The following is a 16,770-nucleotide window of genomic DNA, read 5'->3' as shown; positions in this document are numbered from 1 at the left end:
AAAAGAGGTGGTAAGAAAGAGCTGAGTTTGAATCCTCTGATACTTTGCTGACTGATCTGAGTCTCAGTTTCTTCACCTGTAAAATGAGAAAAAAATATCTATAGAACCCATATTTCAGGGATTTTTTTTGAGGATCAGACGAAAATATAATGCATTAAAAGCAGTTTGTAAATTTCTGAGCATCCTACAAAGGTCAGCTTTTGAATGTGTGAATAACATGAATGAAGGAACTAGCATTTATGGGATCCAAGATGGTGTTGGGGGGTGGCAAGGCTTGTTTATTGTGCCCCACCCTTTTGGAAGCTGGACTGGCACCTTATTGCATCTGATCACAGCCTTTAACACCTGTGTTCACTTCCTGCCTGCCCCCTTCAGATCCTGCCTGGAAGTGTATCCCTCTTTTCTCCCTTTATGGGCAGACTCCATGTGGAATAACCTCCAGAAAAGTTGCTCGGATGGATCATGGGACCCAGGACCCCATGCCTAGCATTAGGAGCACATCCCTTTGGTTTCAAAGGGGATCTGGCCATTGCACAGTGTGAGAACCTGAAGAGCAGACCTCTGCAGTAGGGGCAATAGGAGGTTCTAGTCAGCAGAAGCCATTGGGCTTGAGCAGAAACAGACATTTCCGTACCTCGTCTTTGTCCTCGGCTTGGGGACCCAAATTTCACAGGGATGTCACTGCGTTTCAAGCCAGAAGGACCCCTTCTCTTTGTGCCTTGCTTTGCCCATACTTTGAGTTAGCCTTTCTGTGGTCTCCCCAGTGCTGGCCCTCTCACCTCCTGTAGAAAAGATCCACGTCCATTGCCATTTTCCAGTCCTGCAGCCCTTTTGCCGTTTCTTCCATAGGCTCTCTCCAGGAGGGTCCCCCCCAATATGCTGGCGGCCAGCTTCTTGACTTATTAACATCACGGATGCCAGTGGGGCCCATTGGCCATCCCTCTGCATTCCTTATTCTCGCTAGGCCCCCCTTCTTTTCTGATAGGTGCCCTCTCTGCAGACATCCTCTAGTCACTTGTGTAAATGCTTTTTGGTGTCACATCCCAGCCCACTCACTCCTGTCACCTGCCTCTTCAGCGCCACTGGGTTACGTGGACCTTGATTTTTCTAGAAAATGGCATTTATTGTGCATCAAGGAAGGACATCGATGTTACAAACCCGAAGTTTTGTTTCAGGGGGGCGCCTTCTTCAGTTTGGCAAAAGTAATCCAAGCCTGCGCCCTTCCTTCTCCCATCCAGTTCTCGGCTCAGTCCATCATCCATTCAGTCTCTGTGTAAAGTTTAAGTTCCAGGGGACAAGGTCTATAGGTCGTCTGGCCAGCTGCGTCTCCTTCCTCCACTCGGCTTTTCTCGTGTATCTAGCTGGGCCAGACTCTTTCTGCTCATCTCAGGTCTCCTTCAGGAGCACCTAGAACCGTCCAAGGTTTGACACAGAACAAGAATCCCAGCTCCCTTTAGACTCTCCATCGGGTATGCATCTGGCAGTGGCGAACGGCCTCGGCCAATCCTCCTCTGGGTAGCTGGTGCCTCCTTAATTTTAACTTTGAGTTGTTCGGCAAGTTTATCTCAGCCGTTAAAGTGTTTGTTAAGGAGTCTCGTGTTTATGACACGTGCGTGGAAAACATCTACCTTGGAGGAGAGCTGTTAGATGGCTCCTGTTCTACAAAGCAAACGCTTTTTTTTAAATAGAGGGGGATCTTATATTCTCTACACCTTTCAGTCAAGTGTCACTTGTAGATGGGATCTGCTATTGGTCACATTTGCAAAAGCCCCCATTTCTCTTCTCAAGCTTCCATCAGGGATGCTCTCAGAACATGTTGGCGATCCTCATGTAGGCAGCTAGGTGGCGCTTCAATGGAAAGCGCTCCAGGACTGAAGTCGGGAATGTTCATCTTCCCGAGTTCAAATCTGACCTCAGACACGTTCTAGCTGTGTGACCCTGGGCAAGTCAATTTTATCCCGCTTGCCTCAGTTTCTTCATCTGTAAAATGAGTTCGAGAAGGAAATAGCCAACCATCCCAGTACCTTTGCCAAGAAAACCCCAAATGGCATAATGAAGAGTCAGATACAGATTAAAAAGGAAAACTGACCAACTGTCCTCATAGGGCTTTTGTAAGGGAAGTAAGCCTATGAGGGTCTAGTTAGGAAGATGTTTTCTTGAGGACTTTGTTTAGGAACGGTAAGGTCAGATTTCCTCCAACCCCACCCCCAAGCATCCTCCCTACTTTCCAATACCTTGAGAATCGCTCCATTATCCTCGGCGAGATCGGGTCTCCCGCAGCACAGACGTCCTCCTCTGGGTAGTCGGCCAGTCCGGCTGTGATGAGTTTCTTTAGTGTGGCTTAGACTTTCTTAGGCAGCACCATAGCAAATGTGGTGACTGCCTTGTCGCTGATGGAGAAAATGGCCCCTTATTGAGCTCTTAATGGATCTCTTCCCCATTGCTGTAAATGCTTTCAGGATTTAGTGAAAACAGCCCCCCCATAGTTACCATCTGAGGACCTTCCTCTGGGAGCTCTGCTTTGTGATTTGTGTCCAAGGTGGCCCCTGGTCCTTGTCCTGGCTCAGCCAAAGGCCCGGAGACAAAGCAGTTCCTAGATCCCCACATTGGCAGAGGTCTTGCTAGCATCAAGTCCTGCCCTCTCCTTTAACGAGTGAGAAAGCAGGTTGACTTGCCTTCAACTCAAACCTTCTGAATGCAAAATGGGTTAGAGAAGGAAAGAGCAAACCAGTCCAGTACTTTACCAAGAAAACCCCGAATGGGGTCGTGAAGAGTCAGACACACGTGAGAAATCACTGAACTCCCCTCATAGAGATTTTACAAATCGCCCCTTTTTGGAGCATAGCTGGTCTCTAGTATGGCAGACGTTCTGGATTGGGAGTTAGGACGCCTGGGTCCTCTCGTGCCGGTCTAGCTGTTTGACTTAAGCCGTAACAGCAACTCATCTTTGCAGAATGCTCAAGTGAGGGGGCTCTAGCGACCCTGCAGTGAGTAGCTGGTACAGGCCTAATTATGCCCTTTTTACAGATGAAGAAACAGAGGCTCCCAGAAGCTAAGCAAGTTAGAACCAGCCCTCATTTTTGTGGAATTCAGAGCAGGAAGGAACCTTAAAGCGCACCTAAATTAGAAATTCTTAATATATCTGTGTCCTATACCCGTTTGGCTTAAATTCAAGGACCCCAAGCTAAGAGCCCCTTTTTTTATTCAACGAAAAAACTGAGGTCCATAGCAGAAGTGACATATCCAAGATCTCTCAGTAATTAAGTAAAACTCCTCTTCCCAAATGTAGCCCTATTGCCTCTCTGGGCCTTAGTTTTGCCGTCTATAAAATGAGCAGTTTATAAATGATCTCCAGCCTTGTGATTCTCTGGTGCCTTGTTTTAATCATAAATAAACCAGGGCCAAACCACCTGGTGGGCAGCTCAAGGAGCCGAGCCTTCCTGATGGTCTCTGTTTAGGTGGCAGGGGAGGGAAGGAATGGCTGTAGGGTTGTTTCAGGGGGAAAACAGGCAGCCAAAACTAAGTGAGCTTAAGGTTAGACACCCTGCCCCCACCCCCGTGTTGAGTGGTGAGACTCGTTCAGGACTCCCTGGAGAGAAAGCAGCCCAAATGCACTGTTGATCGCTGTGTTATAACACATCCCCTTGGCCAATGAATTGGGGGGCAAGGTCATCAGTTTCATCCCAGCCCACCCCCCGTCCCCTTCCCCAACCTCTCCTCACAAAGTGGAGACGAACCCTAGCTGAGAAGGGCGGAGAAGTCCATCTAATCCAGATCCCTCATTTGGCAGATAAGGGAAACTGAGGCTTTGGGGAAGAAGGAACTGGTCTACATAAAGGTGAGATTAAGTGAGATCAGGAAGATTTGGGGGGGAGGGCAGGCAGACCCTCAAGGGCAGATCTTACTTAGTGGTGCCTCCTGGTGGGGGGCGGGTTCTAGCCCATCCTCCTTTCAGTCTTCCCCATCCCCCAGACCCTGGCCGATCCTTATGTCAGATTCCCTGTCCCCCCTTTCCCGCCTCTGCTCCTTGTCTTCCCTGCCCCCAGAGAAGGAAGTTCGCAGGAAGGTCTCTGGAGTCTAAATATATATTTAAATCATATAAATATGCAAAATCTAAAATTTCTCATTTAGTTCCCCGCAGTTGCTTGGGGGTAAGAAATTGAATCCTAGGCGCAGCATGTTTATTCTGGAAATAACATGTACAGTATTGTTTGCCTGAAATAAATTAGTACTTTCTCTCATGCCGTGTGCATAGCAATGGCTGGGTCTGACCCTGGAGGGGGCTCGCGGCCTGGGGCGAATAGTGGGTGAGCCGGTGTCTCCAAACACAGGTGCTGGAGCCTGGCCGCCGCCTCCCTCTCAGCACCCGACCTGTGTCGCATGGGGCCCCCCAGTATCCCAGGGTTAGTCAGGAGGGGCAGGACTCTTATCTCCTCTTTGCAGCCCAGAAACTGAGGCACATGGAACTAATGATCAGGAGCCAGCGCTTTGAGGATGAGAGAACACCAGGTCTGGGATCACAGACTTGGACTCACACCCGACTGGGCTACTTATTACCTTGAGAATAGCCTTGAAGGAGTCCGTTCTCGTCCCCGTGCCTCAGTTTCCCCTTCTGTAAAATGAAAGGGTTGGATGAGAGTGAAGATTCTTAACCGGAGTTAAGTAGTGCTCATGAACTTCTTCTGTAGGCTACTGTGATGACTGTGTTTCATTCTCACTGTTTTATTTGTAAATGCTACGGCATTTATTTTATGTATTCCAAAAGCATCATTTAGGGGGCAGTGTGCTTCACAAGACCCCCAGAGGGCTGTGGGGCACCCAGGCGGTTAGGAAGCCCTGGTCTCAGTGCTCTCTGAGGCCCTGCCAGATCCGAAGTCTGTGAGGCTTTCCCACTGCCACAGGCTCCTCCTCTGGACTGCGTTGCCTTCCTTGTTCTGCACTGGGTCCTCTCTCCCTCAAGAACAGGTTTTTCTTCATCATGGCCACTGTCTAGGTAAAGAGATTGGCAGCTGGTTCTTGGTCACTGTAATGCCAACCTTAATCACAAAGAGACTTGCTCAAGCAGAAGGGAAGGAAGAAGGAGAGAGAGAGAGAGAGAGAGAGAGAGAGAGAGAGAGAGAGAGAGAGAGAGAGAAGGAGGAAGAGAAGGAGGGAGGGAAAGACAGAGACAGAGACAGAGACAGAGACGGAGACAGAGAGACAGAGACAGAGCTGACTGGTATTCATTTCTCCTTTAGTTTACTTGCTTTTCCAGGCATTAGTTATTCCCCATGAAGGTGGCATCTCTTCCCTTTGTGGCTCTTCTCCGTTTTCCCAATCCCATTTTTTAAACCTCATCACTCTAAAGCTCTTTCTCCTTCTGAGGGATGGGCTTGGGAGTATCTCTTGAACAGAGAGATCTAGAAGTGTCTGTTGAACATAAACGTGCTTCAAGCTCCACTTTCTTGACAAAATTCTCCCTTTGTCGGAGCTCTTTTCACTTCCTCTGATTGTGTCAGAGAAGAAAACCTCAATTAGCAGCTAAGATGTCTTTTGCCACCTGCTAATCCCCCTTTTCCCCAAGAGAATGATACTGGCCTGTTGGGTAGCAAGAGCAGCCGATGAAGGAGAGGCCTTCATTGAGGGAATCTTTATCAATTAATTCATTCATGTGTGTATGTAAACACACATGTGCATACAGACATGTGGACCTACACATACAGTACACATGTATATGTAAATAGGTGTATATAAGATACAATTATAAATGTTTTATGAGAAAATTGATGCAAACTATAGTAAAATGACTAACCCAAGATCACAATGAAAAGAGCAACAGAAGCAAGATTCAAATGCAAGTCTCTTGCCTAGATCCAATCCCTCCGCACCTCAGAGCAGGAGAAATCTGGGAGGTCGTGGGAAGCTGTCATGTTCCAAGCCGGGAAAATGCTCCAGGAAGGGAGCCAGGTGACCCAGCTGATAGAACAGTGTCTGGCACCCAGGAGAAGCAACAGAAATACTGAGAAAACCTATAGAGATGTTATGTAACTTATATTAAAGAAATAAGGAAAAATCCTTTCTACTGTGTGGCCGGCTTGGGTTGCCAGTTGCTCCTGCAGTGATCATGGGAGACGAAAGAGTCCTAGGGCAGAGCACTGGGTGAGACATTAGCGCGATCGTTTCTAACCTGGGGTCCGTGTCTTCCCCCACCAGAAGTCCGAGAGTGGATTTCAGGGAGTTCTAAGGACTTCAGTGAGAAAATAATTCCATTCTGATTTTCGCTCATTTTTATTTTCTTTTGTAATCCTAAGTATTTTAAGCATTTAAACGTTTGGTTTTGAGCAGGGGCTCATGCGCTTCTCCACACTGCCAGAGGGAGCAAAAGGACTCGAGAAGAAATGATTTTACAATCTACTTTCTGGTGCTTTGAGATCTGTAACTAGTTGACACCATGGAATCAAGAGAGCTGCCTGCATTATCTTTTACAAATCATATATAATTGTGCCTTTTGAGGTTTGCAGAGTGCTTTCTTCACAACCACCTCACTGGGGGATTGTGCAAGTATCATTTCCATTTTATAGATGGAGACTCAGGCTAAGTGATTAACTCATAGCTGAACAAGTCAGTATCAGACCCGGAGGCAACCCAAGCTTTTCAGGGCTCCCAAATCCACTCACCTTCCTGTTGGTGGTACTTCCCCATGAGCCAGGTACCTGGCCGTACCCTTCGAAGCTTTGACTTCTGCCCTCAGAGAACTCGAGTGAAGGGTTCTTCACCTATACCCCCACCAAGGGATCTGTGAACTTGGAGGGGAAGAAATATATTTTCTCTCCATCCTTTTTCATTAACCTCTAATTGAATTTCGTTATGTCCTTAATTTTTCTGCTTTTCAACTCAGAATTTCAGTTTGAAATTCAAAAATTTCCATTTAAAATTCAAAAATATCATTTTGAAAAATTCACTTTTATTTATTCAGTTCAAATATTCTAATTTTTAAAAAAATACCTTATTCTGGGGAGGCTCCCTAGGCTTTTCCAGACTGCCCCAGGGGTCCATGAAACCAAAAACAGTGAGGAACACCACCAGGCCCTACAGAGGTAGGGCCAGCTGTTTGTCCTCCCAAAATTATTGTAGTGATGGCCCTTCTAGCACTTCCAGGTGCCAACTTTACCCATCTCTCCGACTCCCTCAGGGATGGCATGAGGCAGGAGAAGCCATTCCAGCTGCCTTTTCTCTGGCTGGCACACCAATTCCTTCCCTGAACTACACTTATTTCTGAGCAATCTTAGGAAATTCAGGTGCTAAGCTGGCAAATCCCTACCTCCCCAAGAAAAACCTAGAATTTCTTGCTCCCTTATTCTGTGTGGAAAGGAAGTCAGCTGCTCATCCAAAGGTCTAGATTAAACAGGTTGTAGCTCATGCTCATTCTTTCTTTCTGTCTTTGTCTCTCTCTCCCTCCTTCCTCTCTCTTTCTTCCCTTCCCTCCCCCCCTTTACCTCTGTCTCTCTTTCCCTCTCTTCCTCCCTCTCTCCTCTTTCTCCCTACCCCCTCTCTCCTCCTCCTCCACCTATCTGTCTCTCTCCCCCTCCTCTGTCTGTCTGTCTGTCTGTCTCTGTCTCTCCTTGTCTCCCTTCCTTCTGGAATGGTTGCCTTTTATCTGGGGCCGTGTGTTTTCTCTGGTGGGGATTGATACACACAAGATGAAGTGGTCTGACATGGAAAGTGTCAGGCACACTCTTATCTGGGAGGCATGGTCTCCTGCCCCCGGTGCAGATGCTCAGCCAATGAGGCGATGGGAAGGGGGGCGGCTAGCCAGAGCAGAGCGAGAAAAGGGGGAATTAGGCTGCTTACGGAGGCCCCCCAAGGCCTGCACAAAGGGACTAGAGCCTGGTAGGTGCTTTCAGAGCTGCCAGGTAAACTCCCCAAGAGAGCTGGAGGTGAAAGCTCCTTATCTTCCCTCACCCCCTCCCCATATCCCAAGTTCCCAGAACTCAAGCCCCTGGGGATTAAAATGAAGGAGACATTAGTTTTAGGGAGAGAATATCAGGGGGTAAAGGCTCATGAGTATTGGTTTATAGGGAAAAAAACTCATCTTAAGCCAAGATTGGGGAAGCTGCCCTGGGCAGTAATGGGATGCTCCAAACTCCAGGATTAGCATGTGTGTGTGTGTGTGTGTGTGTGTCTGTCTGTCTGTCTGTCTGTGTGTGTGTGTGTGTCTGTGTGTGTGTGTCTGTGTGTCTGTGTGTGTGTGTGTCTGTGTCTGTGTGTGTGTGTGTGTCTGTCCGTCTGTCTCTGTGTGTCTGTGTGTCTGTCTGTCTCTCTGTGTGTGTGTGTGTGTGTGAGATCATTCCCTGACCCCCAGATCCTTGTTCTCCCCACACCCCAGCTCTTGAAGGCTGCGCCTCTTATCCGAAGAGACAGGCCGCGTGCTTGGCTGGTGTGGTGGGCGGGCCCCCGGCTAAGGAGTAGGAGGACCCCAGGGCTCCCCAGCTCTGCTCTGCCTCGCCTCGTTTGTCCCTTGGGATGTCCCTTTCCCCCCATCTGAGCCTTTGATTGTTTCGGCCACGTTTGCCTCTTCATCACCCTTTTGGAGTTTTCTTAGCAAAGATACGGGAGGGGTTGGCCATTTCCTTCTCCAGCTCATTTTACAAATGAGGAAACGGAGGCAAAACGGGTGAAGTGACCAGAGACGTGGAGCTAGGAAGTGTCTGAGGCCATATTTGAATTCAAGTCAAAGTGCTGTGTGTTTGGTCTAGCCTGTGAGTATCCACGTGAGAGAGAGAGACAGAGAGAGACAGAGACCGAGACCGAGAGTTAAAGACAGAGCGAGACAAAGGGAGGGAGGGGAGAGACACACACTGGGACTCCCAGAGAGTCAGAAGCTCCCCTTGGAGGAGACAACCGTATGCCCAAATCGCAAGTCAGTCAACAGACCCGCGTCACATGCTCTGTGTGAAAATCCAGCTAAGTCCTTGGTACCCACAGAAGGACAGAAGCGGGGGGTCCAAGCCCGAGGACTCAGCCCCGGCGGGTCAGGGACCAGGGGCGGAGTGGGGAGAGGAGGGGCCCCGGCGGCGGAGCCCAGGAAGGCCCCCGCAGGAAGCCGAGCCGGACCCTGAGGGAGGCAGGGCACCGACGCCAGGAATGTTTGGTGGAGATGCGCGCTCCCTAATAGCACGTTGTTCTCTAGCGATGGGCTGGCCCCGTGCTCCGCGCTGGGGGGCCCCCGGCACGGAGAGAAGCGGGCCCAGCCTCGGCGGGCCCTGCGCGTGGGGGAGAGCCAAGCTCCGAAAAGGGAGCTACCCGCTCCTCTGGGATGGGGGACGTGGTCCGGCCTGAGGATGCAGAGGGAGGAGAGGGGAGCGACGGGCGGAGAGACAGACCGAGGCACCAGGAGAGCACGGGGGCCGCTCACGGGGTCGGTGACCTCACGGGGGCCAGGGAGCGGCTGGGAGCCACAAGGAGAAAGGGAGCATGGCTGGGCAGCCCGCCTCCGCTGCCTTCCCTGACCAGAGGAGGGACTTTCTCTTGTGGGCTTCCTACGGCTCATCTGTAAAATGGGCAGGCTCCCCCGGGGTCATGTAAGAATAATGGAGAGTGTTTGGAGTTGTTCAGATTAAAGCCCCTTGGTGCATTATATATTTATATATAGCATGTACTTGGAGTGGGCGGCGTAATAATAGTTATTATGATTTTCATCAAAGAGACATGAAGCCTTTTGTGAGGTACAACAAAGCCCGCTCAGCGCCGGGGGCGCGCACTAACTGCTTTTTGATGGTGCTGCTGATTGGGATCCAGGCAGGCTAATTCCGCGGCTTTTTTAATGGATAAATTGAGGCACAGCGTGTTTGTAAACAGCCAGCCCTCTGCGGGGTCGCCCTCCTCTCCCCGGGGACTTGGGGAGTTCCCCGGAGCGGCCGCCCGGCAGGGTCTTCCCCTCTCTCGGGGTCCGGACCGGAGAGCGTTTGCGGCAGGGACGAGGCGGTAGAATCGGGATCCACAGAGGCCCATCCTCCTTCTCAGGCAGGGGAGGGACACGCATTTATTAATAAGCGCCTGCTTCATACCAGGCCCTGAGTGAAACACTTTTCCAAACGTTTTCTCAGCTGGTCCTCACAACAACTCGAGGAGGCGAGCGCCACTGTTACCATCGTCTCATAAGTGAAAAAATGGAAACCGAGGCAGAGAGGCCCAGGGCCATGCAGCTACCAGGGTTCTGAGGTCAGATTTGAACTCGGGACTTCCCTGCTCCAGGCCCGGTGCTGTGTTCAGTGAGCCATGACTTCCTACTCCACCAGAAGGTTACTCAGTGAGAGGAAATGAATAAAAACGGTTTGAGGTAGTTTCTGGATTACGGTGCTAACATTTTAGCCAGAGGCCCTCTCAGCCCCAAAGCAAACTCCTTTTTCTGGCTCTCCAAATGGAAGGTTTGGTCTCTCTCACCAAAAATAAGCGTCCCTCCAGTGCCTAGGACAGAGTGAGTAACCGGTCAGCGAAGCCAAACAAAACCTACTGCTCATTGTCCTCATCAGACCGAGCCTTCAGAACTGCAGGAGCCCTTACAGCCTCCCTAGTCCAGACCCCAGGCCCCTCTCCTGGAGACCAAGGGCTTCTTAAGCCTTTTCCACTCCTAACGGACTTTTACCCAACTCCAGGAACATAGGTACATAAAATAGGGATATAAACCAAACATTTACTGATGATAGATCATGATATGGGGCCACAGCCCACACTTCAGGAGCCCCAAGAGAGGGAGGGGTTTGCCCAGCATTCTGTACGAGCAGCTGGCAGAATGGACATTGAAGCCCAGGCTTCTTTTCTACGTCCCCAGCCTGGGGCTCAGCGGAAAGAGAGCCCTGAGGGGCAGGAAAGCTTCAGTTTGGGGAGAGGAGCGGGCGGCCCGGGAGAACGGAGGGGGGGCCGGCGCTCCGGCCCAGCTGGGCCTCGAGGACTTACTTGGGTAAATAGGACCTGTGTCTGAGGTTCAGTGAGGTCATAATAGAAGGTAGCATATGACTAACGTCAGCCTGCTGCTGATGGCAGATTCGGCCTGTTTCTGAGCCTTTCCCTGACCTGCCTCCCTGCCACCCACCCACAGGCATTTGGAGCGCAGAGATGCGCAGGGTAGGAGCTGGAAATACCTGCTTGTTCCCCCGGGGGCCACGGGGAGCAAGCTCCGGTAGCTGCCAGGGCAAAGCTGGGGATTCCCCACCTCGACGAGTTGGAGAAAGAAAGGAAGAAGCTCCCCGTCCGCCTGGTTCTGTTACAGTGTCAGCTGTTCCTTCCCCTCTCCCCTGCCCACCGCACAGGGGCAGCCCCCCAAATCTCCATCCTGGGGGCCGCCTTCAGAGGAAGCAGCTGGTTTGGGTGGTGACCCGCCCAGGGGCCACGGACTGTCCCGCCCTTCTCCCGTCCGGGGAGGGGGCGATGCTGGGAGCTGAGGCAGCGCCATGGTGTGTGTGTGTGGGGGGATGACCAGTGAGAAACAATGGCGTCCTCCACTCAGAACTGACGGGACCGGGGTCAGTAAACTTGGAGGGGGAAGAAGCGAGGTTTCTGCCAAGCTTTGGTCTCCTTTGCAATCCCCCACATTTATGTACCTAGGAAACCCTCCAAAACCTTCCTCTGAGAAGTCTGGGGACTTTGCCCCACTCCTGAAGGGGACCTTGACAGGCAGGAGAAAGAAAAGAATTCTTCTTTCAGAGGTTGCTGTGGTAAACCTCTCATGTTACAGAAAGGGAAACTGAGTTACAGCGCTTTGTCCCAGAACCTATCCCGGGCCAGGGGCAGAACGGGGAGGGAAGATCCACATTTCCTGACCCCCCAGCCTGGGTGTTTTCCCATGGTACCAGGAAGCGTGTTTTAGTTTAATTTGGTTATGCAATAAAGGAAGAGACTTTCTATGGAGTAGTGAGCTCCTCACATTCCGAAGCGGCCGGGCCATGGCTGCCGGGAGGCTCCAGAAAAGCTGCTTTAGAGCTGAAAGAAATCTCAGGGATCAGCTTCCTCTGTCCCGGGACCCTCTCGCTGTGGGATTCATGGGACAATTGGTTTATTTTACAGATGAGGAAATAGCAGCCAAGGTCACAGAGGAACAAGTCATGAAGTCAGGATTTGATTCCGGGGCTTATGCCTCCAAATCTTTCACTTTTTTCTTCCCCTACAGAGGGGAATCTGATGTGAAAAGAATGGTGAAATTCATCCTAGAGCTTCTCCCCGGTTCCGAGGTTCTATGAGTCTTTGAAGGACAAAATCACTGTGCAGAGATACAGTGGGAGTAGTATAGGAGTGACCCTTGCAGTGGATCTAGTCTCGTAATGCTTATTACTCTTTTTTTAAGGGAAAAAAATTATTTATTAATGTTCTTTTTAAATTTTAAGTTCCAAATTCTTTCCCACTCTTCTACCCATTGAGAAGGCTAGCAAAATGATATCAATTCTGTATTTGAAACCATACACAATATAATTCTATATTAGCCACATCTCCACCCATTATCCTTTTACAAATGATTGAGAACCACCCTCTCTCAAAGAGCTTTTGTCCATGTGGCTTATATCTGTCAGTATTTAGTGTTTTAAACATTAAGACTGATACACAGTAAAATATGTTTATGAGTTCATCTAAAAATAACAATAATAATGCCATTTTAATGTGAGTAACCTTAATAGAAGTAACTTTTTCAGATACATAAAGGACACATTGTTTTGCATGGGTTTTTTTTGCCCATTTCTTTAATGTCTGGCTTCCCAGGATGCAGCTGGATTTTCCTCTCCTTCGGTATTTATTCTGTTGTGATATGATATTTTGGAAACACGAAGTTCTTAATGTTTTTAAATTTTTTCCATTCATTCACTCTGGATTTAGAGCTGGAAGGAAGCTTTGAAGGAAAATGGCAGCAATTTGAACCCAATCCTTTGGTTCCAGTGCTGTATGGCATAAACTCTCTGGATTTGCATCTTACCCATCTCCTAGAGTATAAACTCTGTGAAGGGAGCTACTGACTCTTTCATAAACGCAGAATCTCTCCCAGGGAGAGAACAGTGCTGTGATTATGGCAGATGCTTTAATAAACGGGGGGTTGCTGGTATTCGGTGATCCCCTGAGTCCTAGGAGTCGTGAGAAGACATGGCATCGGTACCCAGGGAGACTGGGGGTGGGCACAGAAGAGACTCTTTCTTCTCTCTTCCTCCCTCCTGGGACCCTCTTGCTGTGGGATTCATCGGACAAATCTCCTTCCTATTTTCCTGTGCGTCTCCACTTTCAGTGGAACAGATCAAGGGGAGATGGCAGCCTCTATTAGCATACATTTGAGTATTGGTAAGCTGCCATCTTATCTGCACTCTGAAAGACAAAGACCCAGTTAAACCATTTTAGAACAGCCTTCATAGCATATTTACATGTTATCTAAACCATTAAGCTCGGAGTTTATCAGATAATCGGGCCCATTAAGCCCAGAGCCTGCCTGGAGTTGAGGGCAGCCAGAAGTAGAACAGCTTCTCTGGTCTGCTCAATAGATTTCCCTTGTCATGGTGGACAGGCTTGTGACCTCTGCCCAGGCTGCCAGGCTGCGGTGGTTGGAAGCAGGACTCGGGGGGCAAGAAGGGGAGATGCCCCCCCCCCAGGACACCATGGAGAGGGAAGTAGTCCCCGCCACTTCCTGGGCTGGGAGGAGAAAGAATCCTGCTATTGCAATTATAGGGCAAGCCCATTCCCTTTTATGCTCTCGGAGCTGGAGATCAAAGGCTCCTAACCAGAGGGTTGGAACAGAATCTTGCCTTTGACACTTTCCAACTGTATGATCCTAGGCGAGTCCCTTAATCTTTCTCAGCCTCAGTTTCTACATCTGTAAAATAGGGCCAATAAGAGCATTTGCCTCACAAGGTTTCCCAGGACATCTCCACTTTCAGCTGAACTGCCAACTGAGAGAACACAGAACAGGGCTTTGCAGACCTCCGAGTGATAACTGCAAGCTGCCTGTTATTACAAGATTATAGATGCCCAGCAGGAAGGGACTTGGGAGGGCCTCCAGGCCAGGCTGGCCTTCCCTTTCAGTGCTCAACAGAACACTGTCTACTCAGTCCCAGAGGTTTTCAGGAGCCATTGGGGATTTATTGAGTAGGGATGAGAAAATCATTTTAGCAGCTGAAGGCAGGGCAGAGGAAGGAGTAATGGGATAAACTGTGCTACCATCCAGCAACTGTGTGACCTTAAACAAGTCACTTCCCTGTCATGAACTTCGGCCTCCTAAAGGTCCCTTCTATCTGTCAAAGATTCTATGTCTCATGTCCTGCGGTCTCTCCCAACCCTGATTTTATATCCCAGTGTCCCTCTCAGCTCTGACTTTCCCATCTGACTCAGCTGGGCAAACCATTGATTGATATTGATCGCCGATATTGTTTCTATGTCCTCAGCAGTTCAGGGCACCAGGAGCCCATACTTGTACCTAGGTCTCATCCTGGCTAGTTGTTGAGATGCAGGGGCACCCGCAGCCGGTCCCCCCATCATCTGTAAAATGGGGATAACAGCACCCACCTCGCAGGATTGTTATAAGCATCAAATAAAGTAATTTTGTAAAGTCCTTAGCACTTCATTTGTATTCCACCAGCTGCTCAGGAAGGCAGAAGGTGGATCCTCACGACGTCTTGAGAGACATTTCTCGTCAAGAGAATTCAGATTTGCTTCTGGAAAATGGAAGGAACATTGGTCTAGAGACTAGAAGGTCGAGTTTCTGAGCTCTAGACTTAGCTCAACCCTTTATCGTGTTCATGGACCTCAGTTTTCTGTAGAGGATGGGTTCAAATACTCACTCTGCTCTTTAGACCTTATGAGAACTCGTGTCTCCCTTCATGTGTAAAAGGAGGGATTGAATCAGAATCTCGAAGGTCCCTTTTAACCCTAAATGTTCTAATCCCAGTCCTTATTCTGCTGTTTGCAGCCACATTACTCTGGCAAGACTCTCGCCTCCCTGAGAGCCAGTTCCTTCATGTGTAACATACAAATAGCACTGGCAGCTGGTCCACCTCCTAGGGAGGTCTGGATCAAGAAGATGGCATCTGTGAAAGTGCTTTTTAAATGGTAATGTTCTTTAGAAATGTGAGATGGAATTATTCTTGACATTTCTTACAATTTTACTGTGTCTTCTTTGGGTTTTCAATGTGTCTCTCCCCTCTATTCTTTATTCTTATAACAGCCATTTTTAAAGCACTTGCTACCGTCACAGTACTGTGTTAAATGCTTCAGGGAAACTGAGGCCCTAGAGAAGTTTCTATCTGGGTGGGGGCTGATAACATTGGACCATAAGTTTCATGAATGTGGCCCCCAGGTCTTGGGGGCCATTCCTGGTATCTCTGCCCTCTGAGCCCAAGTCAGGACCACCTTCACTGTGCCTTTTGCTGGGTTTTCCCCCGTGTGCAAGTATCATTGTCCTCCCAGTCCCCTCAGGCTGGCAACCCAGGGGTCATCCTTGACTCCTCACTACCCCCTCTGTCCAATCTGTTGCCATGATCTGTTGGTTTTCCTTTTGCAGCATCTCTTGAATGCCCCGCCCCCCTCTCCTCTGACACCCTGGTCAGGACTTCATCACCTCATGCTTGGACTAATGCAATAGTCTGCTCGAGGGTCTGCTTTCCTTTTATCTCTTCCCACTCCAGTCCAGCCTGTACTCAATTGTCAAATGGATCTTCCTACTGTGCAGATCTGACCATGTCGGCCCCTACTCAGTAAACTAATAAATGCCCTTTATTTCCTCCAGGATCCCGTACAAAACCTGTCTTCCCTACTTTTCCATTCTTACATCCCCCTTTGACTCTTTGACATCCCCTGTGATCCAGGGACATTGGTCTCCTTGTCATCAAGAGGGCCGTCCTCAGTCTCTGGGAATGAGCTTTGCCCCCCATGACCCTGCAGAACTGTTTTCTGGCTGTGCTTCCGTTAGTCTCTCAGGTCTGAGCATTTTCCCTGGCTGTCCCCCAAGCCCGAAATGAGCTCCCACTTGCTCTCGACCTTCTAGCTTTCCAGCTTTAAGTCTCAGCTAAAGTCGCACTTTCCACCGAAAACTTTTCCCCATCTCCCTCCATTCTAGCTCCTTTCCTCTGTTAATTATCTCCAATTGTCCTGTATCTATAGCTTGTTTGCGTGTTTTCTCCTATTAGAGTGTGAGCGTCATGGTTTTTGTTTTTCTTTGTAGCCCACGCACTTAACTTAGCGCTTGAAACATAGTAGGCGCTTAATAAATGTTTATCGTTGATTGGGGAGCAGGGGGGATTGTGATGTACTTCGAGCCCCACACCTGGAAAATGTGCCCAGGGCATTTAGGAGCCCGTTTCCTGCCACTGTTGTACATGGACAGGTAGAGCCACTTTGCTCTTCTCTCATCACCCTTTTGTCTTTTCTTTTTCCAGATGAGCTGGAATTGATCTCGCAGGATGGCGAAAGCAAAGTTCGTGCCAAGCGGAAGCTCCCTGAGGGGATTTCCTGGGGTCCATTCAGTGGAAACATTCAGAGTGAAGGCTCCTCCCCAGGGCACGCAGACACGGTAAGGACTCCAGCTTTTTGCCCCCTAGTTTCTGCTGCCTTAGCTTCAGCCCCCGGCACCTGACCCTCCGTGGCCCTCCGCCATCGCAGAAGAAGCCCTGATGTCAATCCTTGAGACAGTTGGGACCCAGAAATGGGTCGTGGCTTTCCTAGATTCACATAGCGAGTGACCGAGACCAGGTCCTCGATTTCCAATCCAAGCTTTCCACTTTGTCAGTGCCGGACACTCTATGATCCAAATTAAGGCCCCTTGGAAAA

General features: G+C 49.5%; 1 protein-coding gene across 1 annotated transcript in view; it reads left to right on the top strand.

The window, feature by feature from the left end:
• ZFPM1 (zinc finger protein, FOG family member 1) overlaps positions 1–16,770 on the top strand; it is a 183,981-nt gene that overhangs the window by 129,480 nt on the left and 37,731 nt on the right. The window contains exon 5 of the mRNA XM_051973537.1: positions 16,380–16,513. Within this exon, the coding sequence (XP_051829497.1) occupies positions 16,380–16,513 (134 nt within the window). The remainder of the gene's footprint in view (positions 1–16,379; positions 16,514–16,770) is intronic.

The sequence above is a fragment of the Antechinus flavipes genome, chromosome 2, assembly GCF_016432865.1.
Source record: "Antechinus flavipes isolate AdamAnt ecotype Samford, QLD, Australia chromosome 2, AdamAnt_v2, whole genome shotgun sequence".
Taxonomy (NCBI): Eukaryota; Metazoa; Chordata; class Mammalia; order Dasyuromorphia; family Dasyuridae; genus Antechinus; species Antechinus flavipes.
Note: the sequence above shows the minus strand (reverse complement) of the source record. Positions and strands in the feature narration are given on the sequence as shown.